The following is an 8,682-nucleotide window of genomic DNA, read 5'->3' as shown; positions in this document are numbered from 1 at the left end:
ATGGCTTCTTTACTATGTTGCTCAACTGGATGTTCGCTGTTGAGTATCTTGCTCAACGTAAGCAGGAAGTGAAAATGAAACCTGCAGACGAAACAATGGTGCTATGCAAACAAAGACAAAAACAAATTCATTTCATGCATGGGTCAGTGTGTTACTTCATTTCAGATTTGTCTGTATGATTTATTTCATCCACAGGCATTGCCTTAACATTAAAAACTAAACAATATACATGACATGTTCATGATTCTTTTATCACTTTTATAACTACATTTGCATGTACTAATCTGCATAGAATCCACGTAATATCCTGCGTTACATGTCAAAATAGCCCTCCAGTGGTTAAACATTAACATTTGCGGGTGATGGTAGAGGAAAAGGTCAGCCCCCCCCCCCCCCCACCCCCTCCTCCGGGGAATAACACTTTGCATCATATCCAAAGACCTGCAATCTGCAAACAGCCTGTGCCATGTCTCTTTGTGTCGAATGCCAATCAGCAAATGTTAGCATAAAAAAAAAAGAAAACTATTCCAATGTATTTCAAACTAAATATTACAGAGGTGATGGTAGGTGCGTTTAGGGCCGCTGGAGAGCTTGTTTCATCGTGACAAAGGAAAAGTTATACGTGGGAGGAAGACCCTGGTGGGCGGTGATGTTAAAGGAGTGCCACGAGAATGGTCGTAGACCCCCCTGGGTTGTAGGGCCGTTTATTGCCTCTGCAACCAGCTGGAGAGCCATCTGGTAGTCAGTCACCTGTGTCATGTGACAGGAGTGAGATTTTTTTTTTTTTTACATGCACTCCTTCAAACATCATTTTGAGTGAAATTGCACAACCGATAGTTACAAAAACACATTGATTCACCTTCGTGTCGTAACAACCTCCAGGGCGTGGTCTCCTTAGGCGCAGGTCGTTACGGCAACAAATGGTTTTACACGGATGGCCCTTGGCATAAGGATCCCTTTTGTAGTCTGAAATAAAATCAATATACCACTGAAAATAATGAACATGTAAATCCACTATGTGTGTGGACAAATGGAGTCAGTTATGTCCACACCCACAACAACGCAAACTGCCCTTTCAAAAAAAAAAAAGGCTAATAGAAATAGAACACATTTTGTATTAATATTATATTTTAGCACCTACTATTGTATCGCATGATGTGCTTGAGGGACCCGAGGTCATACACCTTAGCCTGGTCCCTGCGGAGAATTTTGGCTCTGGGACAAAGATCGTAGGAAAAATCTTCTCCGTATCGCTTCCACATCACATGGTACCCACTCAGGTTGTAGATGTCAACATGAAATGGAATGTTGTAGGATGGCCAGTAGCCTTAAAGAGTGAAGCAAATGTTATTACAAAAATGACTTTGACTTGAGTCCTATTATTCAAAAAGTACTCGTAACCTCCTCGTAAAGCTTGAGTCTGGTCAGTGTGCATAATTTTCCCGGGGATCTGCTCCACGACAGTCAGAGCTCCAGTCCTGATACTCTGCCTCAGCGAAATTTTACTCAAATCCACCACCATGTACTGGCTGTTATATGTACCTGTATTATGAGAAGCAATGTCACTTTTGTTTCCAGCATAAATATTCTGAGCCTGATCACACTTTGCTTCTAACCTGAGTTGTATTTGGAGAAAATCTGCGCCCACTCATGGCCACTGCGTGCCAGGCTGTTGGCTAATCGCACTCTCTGCCAAGCCAGAAGGCTGTGAGGGCTGATCTGAGAAAACAGCGAGGCGTTGAAGATACCGATAGAGGTTTGAGTCAGAAGCAGGCCGCTACTGAGCAGGTAGAAGTCATCCAGAGATGAGAGGAAGCCTGCGGAATGAGGATGAAAATAATGAGGTGAGGCTGAGGTTACAGGCAATATGTGTTACTTTTATTGTTAACAAATTTCTTTGAAACACATTTCGAAAAAAATCTGCCGGTCCAGACTTTTCATGCATTTTTAGTTGAAGTTGTCATAAAAAAAACAGAAGAAATCTCTTCATTGTAACACAGTGAAGTCACATCCTTCCCGTTCTAAAAATAGCACAAGTTGTATTCAAATAGCAACAGAGCCTGTAAGAGGATTTTTGTCTGCCCTGGGCTTTGACAAATCTTTGCTGATGAAATGACTTAGTCTGCTTTGACCTGACTGTGAGGAGAAAACATTTGATTCTTATATGTACAGTATTTTTCTCTGTGTATACCAGGGTAACTGCTGAATGACATTTTTCCAGTGGTTGAATGTGACGCCCTGAGGTCCCAATGTTTATAGATGCGCATGGTGGCTGCATAATTGTACCAGCTGGAATGGCCCAACAGCAGATTCTCAAAGCCAGATGTCACCTGGCACACAGAGAAGAGATGTTTGCATTCTTGTCCGATTCCGACTCCCCCCCCAAAAATTTCAGTGTGCGGTAATGAGGGGGGGGAAATGAAGCTTCAAAATTGCTTCATGATTCATCAGCGCTCACTCACAGCTTGGGCCAAGCCTGACCTTTATGAGAGCCGTGCAGTGGCCCATTCCCGGCATCCTGAAAGCGGTGGGCCCTGTAGAGTCGGGGCGAGGCGTCAGCGCAGGGACGAGATCCAAGAGGTCACCGACACCATTTAAAAACTGCACGGCAAATGCAGACAGAGGCTGGGAAGGGAGGAGAGCGAGGTGAGTATAATGACATGGTGATGATTATATTTACAAAACACACTTCAATGTGTTTGACTTTGGCCCATTGTCCAGCTCCAGCGACTAAGCCATCCAGTTGGGCTAGGATCAGTCCCAAATGTTTCCACAAAGGGTCACTAGTCTTCCTCAGCTTTATTTGCTCTCTGGCCCACTGGTCCTGTTTGCTGTGAAGAAGCCCGTAGGAGTGCTTTGTGAGAAATTTAAATACATGGCTCGGAAGGTGCAAAACTCCATAAATTACGTGTCGTTTATTTTAAAGACTAAGGGAGGAAAAAAATTCAGGAGATTTTGAATATTTACCTTAAGAATCTTTTCAAGGGATTCAGAACCCTCTCATCCTTTATTAGCTGAGGGTACACGTTGGAGTAATGGTTATATATTTGTCTGCAATGGAAAAAAAGAATAACAGTATCAGTACTATGTACATGATCATTTTGCAATTCCATTTATGAAAAGTTTATGAAGGGTTACACCATAAAAAGTAGTCCCATCTTCTCACCCAGCAGTGAGGTAGCCTTCCAGGTAACCAGCCAGGAAAAATGTCGTCTCATCTTCCTGTTGGACGCCTCCATAGCCAGCGCAGATCTCCAAGATGCCCCATCCAGTGAGTTGGAGGCTGTCATTGAAGTAACCATAAGCACCACCCTCTGTCTCCTTCACCCCCTCCTTCAGGATCACCCTTTTCTGGGCTGCATCCCAGTACACGGTGGCCTCATTGAGGTCTGTCATTATAAGAGGATGGTTCAGGGTCACATGGTTGAGGTTGAATAACAGACATTATGGAACACATGTAATAACAGTGTCATCGGCATGATATTATTTAAAGAACATGTTTCTGTGTTCCTCTTGCTTGATCTGTCTTGCTCCTGGAGTGCTATACACATGCTTCAATTTGTATTGGCAAATATGAAGGCTATAAAAAATATGCAAAGCACATTGTAATATTTGACAGACATTTTTTTGTGTGTAAACTATCGTTTTTCCAGGAGTATAGTTAGGAGAATACTTTAGATTTGACTTGTTCTACCAACAAATTCTAATACTCACGCCAAGTGTGCACTGATGCAGCCAAAGTGTTCAGCAAGATGCACAATTTGATGCCCTGCTGCCCCATTCTTTGCTGATAAATTCCTGCTGTTGTGCCGTATTTCCCAAAGTAAATATTCCTCGCGGAGTCGCCGTTGGAGAGTAGCGATGATGGGATAAATGGAAGGGAAAAAAAAAAAGAAAAGGAACCACCCCAGATGGGACTCGAACCCACAATCCCTGGCTTAGGAGGCCAGTGCCTTATCCATTAGGCCACTGGGGCCTGGACAACGCTGGTGTCTGAATCAAAATTTATTCACATTGTTAAACGTCATTCCTGCCGTTTTAATGGTAAAGTATATAAATGTTCATATACCAATAAAATCGGAGAACTTTTTGATTATTCGCAATAATGAAGGAGAAGGGAATCCCATCACTATGGTGATGAAAAGAGGAACGTTCCATTTTCTCGTCTTTACAGGGGCCCATCACTTTGGCTATCAAACCTAAACGTCACAGAATAACAAACAAAGAGTGATGCACGCATATTAAATTTCTCGCCGTTCTAATAATAGACTAAGGGTAGTGTATTGTTCGGCGTTCAATGTTTTTGTGACCAGATTGATGTGTTTTCAAATGGAACATTCGCACTTGCGCGGTACTGCTGCGCTGTTTAACATAGAAGTCGACAGCATTAGGGATTTCACTAAAGTCTGTATGGAGGTAATTATACATATATAAACTCAAGTCAGTTATCTGCCACAACTAACCCATCTAACAACAAGTCGACAGTATCAATTAAAGGTCAGGTATGAGAAGTATCCAAGTAAGCGTGTAACGGTTAGCAACCTAGCATTAGCTAGCCGCATAGCGTACTAACTACTTGGTAGCCATAAACACGCGCTGGCGTGAAAAGCATTCTTGACATTTACATTCACGTTAATGTTCTGGTCGATCTTATTTAGGATCTAAAAATGTCCCTGAAGCTCCCTCGATTTGGGAAATCATTCAGTCCGAAGAAGATTCCTCCACGGAAATCAGCATCGTTATCGAGCCTTCACACAGTAAGTTTATTCGCCTTCAAACTATTAAAAATGTGGATTCCATGGATTCGTGTAAACTGATCTACGAGACTAATGTCCTTTCTTTTAGTTGGACCGTTCCACACGAGAATTAGAGTTGGGCCTTGAGTATGGACCTCCTTCAATGACCATTGGAGGACAGACGTTGAAATTTGAGGATGGACAATGGATATCAGGTGATTACTAACTTGTCTGCCTCATGATATTATCAGTGTGCTGCTGTAATTCAAAATGTTGACCTCCTCCATATATTATTTCTGTGTGATCAGAATCAGGGGGAAATGTATCAGTTCGAGAAGTAGAGCGACTTAAGAAGAAAAACTTGCAGCTGGAGGAGGAGAACAATACCCTGAAATTGAAGATAGAAATTCTTATTGACATGGTGAGAGCAGGGGGTCTTGGTAACAAAATGTTACACTGTCTTCATGAATGTTATTCTTCTCAATTTCTTCTAATCCTCTGTATTCTTTTCGGGGTAGCTGACAGAATCGACAGTTGAGTACCACCTGATGGAGAAAGAGGTGGAGGACATCAAGTCTCAACATTGAAGAAATGAAAACGGGATGTAATGCCTTCCTCATAGGAAGTTTTGACGTAAAATGGTGTATTTTGTTCACTACATTATAGACAAAGATTTATGTGTGTATAAAAGTCAAGCCTAAGATTATTCGTATCCCAGTGGTATGAATAAATTTGGGCGTAACTCTATCTAGTCTATTTGCAACAATGATAGGCCCGCAGTCATATTTTGCTGATTTTTTTTAAATTTCCTATTCTATATTCAATATTTATCTTTTGGGCAAATGTGTTTTTTTTTTTATTCATCCTTACATTAAAGTGAAAACTGTAATTAAATAATTGTGTCATGAAGTATTTATTTTTATGTTTATTTAATTATGTGACTATTTATCTAATTATTTCAATATTTAATTCGTAAATTTGTATTTGTACTTTTATATATTATTGGTTCAAATTTGTAACTTCTAACCCCGCCCAAGAGAGTCAGTACGTGAAGCTGATTGGCGGTCGTAGTAAGACGTCATCACCTGGTGACTGCGCATGCACGGATTGCTCTGAGCGCTTTTTTTGCTTAGCGCTTTAGCTGACGGACGTCAAGTTCGAACTGTTTTAGCTGTGTTTTAACGACGTGTCGTAGAAAACTTTACGTTTATCAGTGATATTTTGTTGCATTGTTGTTGGTGACGTTATATTTCATCATGCCCAGAGGCGGTAAGTGTCACCGCTGAAGCGTCGTAAACACAAGTTTAAGCTAACCGTAGTGTCGACAGGTAGCTTTTACGCATGCTTAGCTTGTAGCATGCTAACCGAATTCTACGTAGGCTGTAATATTGGGTTTTACGACCCAGGCAACATCACTAATCTGCATATTTTAGTACTATTAACGTTACAATGTTTATCGTGGTTGACAGTTTGACTTTTTGCTGTCATAGTCAAGTACTATGATAAATGTTTTCTAATTTGTGTACTCAAGTTTTAACCTAGTGTATATGACGCAACACTGTAATATTTGCGAATTTTAAGATGGCATTTTGGAAATTAATTAATTAAAATAAATCCAGAAGTTACATATATGCAATTAATTGACAGCCAAAAATAAAAGGCATTTTATTTCCTGTAATTATAGTGTCTTATAACCGTAGAATTTACATAATTTAGAGCACAATAATATTCTTGTATTTATTGTTATTGACATACAGGAAAAAAGGGCCATAAGGGCAGAGGAAAGCAGTTCAGCAATCCAGAGGAGATTGACCGACAAATGAAAGCCCAGAGAGAGCTGGTAAATAAATCAATTTATTTTTCAATCATCACTTGTCTCAGTCTGATGCACTAATGTCTCCTCTCCCTCTAACAGGAAGCAAATGATGGTGTCGCGAAAGAGAGCGGTTCAGAATCCGAGGAGAGTAGCAGCGAGGAAGAATCTGAGGTCAACATCATTGCTGTTATTTTAGTAGACTGCCAGCTTTCATCACAGTAATGCTAACTTGTGTTTGTGCATACAGTGTAAGAAGAGGAGTGGCGTGGAGGGACTTATAGAAATTGAGAATCCAAACCGCATTTCTCAGAAAAGCAAAAAAGTGACCGAAGTAGATGTCGAAGCTCCTCGAGAGTTGTCTCGCAGAGAGAGGTGGGTCTTTCATGAAACATTGTTTGCCACCCTAACGGCAACATGAGCTTGCATGTCACAGCAATGTCATAATAACGATGAACAAAAATGCAAATAATTGACACACCTTTTAAAAATGTATAATGTAGCACCACTGAGTTGACCAATTTGTGCATTCCAGTAGAAGCTCCTCCCTTCACTTCCGCATAGCTCTTTAGCAAGGTTCCATAAGTTGACGTTGAAGCCCTCCTTTTTAAAAGACCTTTAGCGCCATCTTGTGGCACATAATGCCATTCATTAAATACCACATAAATGAGTATTATATGATAAATGGACTGCGCTGATGGCAATAAAAACTAGGCTCGGTTCCTTCAGTGGGGGAGATGGATCAACCAAAATAAACAAATTACTTAAACTCACTCTTTAAAAACTACACATTGCCTTTGATGACTTGATGAAAAAATGACTTTTTGATGTTGTGGCATCCGCCAGGGAGGAGATCGAGAAGCAGAAGTCTAAAGAACGATACATGAAGCTTCATCTTGAAGGGAAGACTGACCAGGCAAAAGCTGACCTGGCCAGACTTGCGATTATTAAGAAACAGAGAGAGGAAGCTGCCAGGAAGAGAGACGAACTCAGGAAAGGTGAGGCCACTTTGCACGAACCTCCTGGGAGGAACTCATGAATCCAACATTGTAAATGCTGGATTCTTAGACTTACTGGGTTTCCCATTTTAAAATGTCAAATCTCTCGTTTGCTCGTTAAAGATGCAGAGGACACCAAATCAAAGCGTTAGGCACCTCCTCAACAACTTCAACATGCACATCGGTCTCAGAGGGACAGACAGAAGGCAAGGGAACACATTTGAGTAGCGTCAGAACATGATATGGCTGCCCCCGAGCTCCATCCAAGTTCTTCGCGTAACAACAGCAAGGAGGCCGACGTGCTCCACAGAGCCAAAAAAAGAAAGGAAAAAAAAAAAAAACAGGTGAAATCAAGAGATGAAGAAAACAAATGCAACATTTGGGATCCCCCCGTGTGGCTTTTCTCAGTCTCACTCTTTACTCTTCTTCCGCCATCTTAATGTTGCTAATCATTTGCATTCCTTTTGCCATTTTTACAAATTTTTTGTCGGGACTCACAAGAGCAAGGAGTCGACACCGGAAGGAAGGCCTTAGGTGCTTTAACTTTTCTTTCCGCCTGATTCGTTTTTGTTGGATAGTTAGAGAATTGCACGCAAATTTGGAATAACAATTTTCATTTAATGAAGTGGACATTTCTTGTAATGCCTCAAAGCAGAAGGACTATTACTTGAACGACCTTTTTGTTGTAATCGATAAACACCGTCGTTGGAAGCCTTGCGTCCAAGTGGCCTTGGTGCGGTTATACTATGATCCTGTCGTTCTTTCTTTTGTTGTACTTCAACTCAACACTCATTGTTTACAAAAGACCACCTCACCTGTGATTATAGTTATTTTTTTTTACAGCATTCCATTTCAAAACAGAGAACTTCCCTCTTTTATATCTTCTAAATTCAACGAGCAAAAAAATCTAATATTGTTTACAGAACACAAATTGGATACCGATTTGAAATCCAGCCTGTCTCTGAGCAGGTTTTAGGCTTTAATAATAATATATAAAAGAACCAAACCGCCGACTGTTTTTAGGAAAAAGGAAAACAAATTGCAGCATAGAAACGAATCCCTCAACTTTTCCCTCTTGTAGTTGAAGTCATTTAATAAAGAAATTGATTCCTAAATTGAAATTTGTTTTGTATCA

The 8,682-nt window shown here is 40.7% G+C and overlaps 3 protein-coding genes and 1 non-coding gene across 6 annotated transcripts; 2 read left to right on the top strand and 2 right to left on the bottom strand.

Moving 5' to 3' along the window:
- Positions 1-416: 416 nt before the first annotated feature.
- plbd1b (phospholipase B domain containing 1b) lies at positions 417-4,084 on the bottom strand. Its single transcript, XM_085903603.1, has 11 exons — positions 3,715-4,084; positions 3,167-3,389; positions 2,968-3,051; positions 2,690-2,831; positions 2,482-2,625; positions 2,192-2,330; positions 1,617-1,817; positions 1,402-1,542; positions 1,142-1,327; positions 860-966; positions 417-750 (listed from the first exon to the last, which is right to left on the bottom strand). The coding sequence occupies exons 1-11, from the start codon at positions 3,779-3,781 to the stop codon at positions 574-576; spliced, it is 1,611 nt and encodes a 536-aa protein (XP_085759729.1). The 5' UTR covers positions 3,782-4,084; the 3' UTR covers positions 417-573.
- trnar-ccu (transfer RNA arginine (anticodon CCU)) lies at positions 3,904-3,976 on the bottom strand. The gene has a single exon. It is a non-coding gene; the product is annotated as a tRNA-Arg (tRNA).
- Positions 4,085-4,249: 165 nt separating the features above from the next.
- On the top strand, positions 4,250-5,633 carry cby1 (chibby 1, beta catenin antagonist). 3 transcript variants are annotated; one of them, XM_085903981.1, is made up of 5 exons: positions 4,250-4,416; positions 4,659-4,757; positions 4,846-4,951; positions 5,045-5,157; positions 5,255-5,633. In XM_085903981.1, the coding sequence occupies exons 1-5, from the start codon at positions 4,318-4,320 to the stop codon at positions 5,321-5,323; spliced, it is 486 nt and encodes a 161-aa protein (XP_085760107.1). In that variant the 5' UTR covers positions 4,250-4,317; the 3' UTR covers positions 5,324-5,633. The 3 variants fall into 3 exon arrangements, with proteins under 3 accessions (XP_085760107.1, XP_085760109.1, XP_085760108.1); XM_085903983.1 differs by having other exon boundaries at positions 4,314-4,497; XM_085903982.1 differs by having other exon boundaries at positions 4,315-4,502.
- Positions 5,634-5,827: 194 nt separating this feature from the next.
- pdap1a (pdgfa associated protein 1a) lies at positions 5,828-8,328 on the top strand. The gene is made up of 6 exons (XM_085903391.1): positions 5,828-6,005; positions 6,494-6,576; positions 6,652-6,723; positions 6,800-6,924; positions 7,396-7,547; positions 7,671-8,328. The coding sequence occupies exons 1-6, from the start codon at positions 5,993-5,995 to the stop codon at positions 7,697-7,699; spliced, it is 474 nt and encodes a 157-aa protein (XP_085759517.1). The 5' UTR covers positions 5,828-5,992; the 3' UTR covers positions 7,700-8,328.
- Positions 8,329-8,682: the final 354 nt, after the last annotated feature.

The sequence above is a fragment of the Syngnathus leptorhynchus genome, chromosome 22 (assembly GCF_054491065.1).
Source record: "Syngnathus leptorhynchus isolate UIUO chromosome 22, UIUO_Slep, whole genome shotgun sequence".
In the NCBI taxonomy this organism is placed as follows: domain Eukaryota; kingdom Metazoa; phylum Chordata; class Actinopteri; order Syngnathiformes; family Syngnathidae; genus Syngnathus; species Syngnathus leptorhynchus.
The sequence above is the reverse complement of the archived record's forward strand: the minus strand, read 5'-3'. Positions and strand labels throughout refer to the sequence as shown.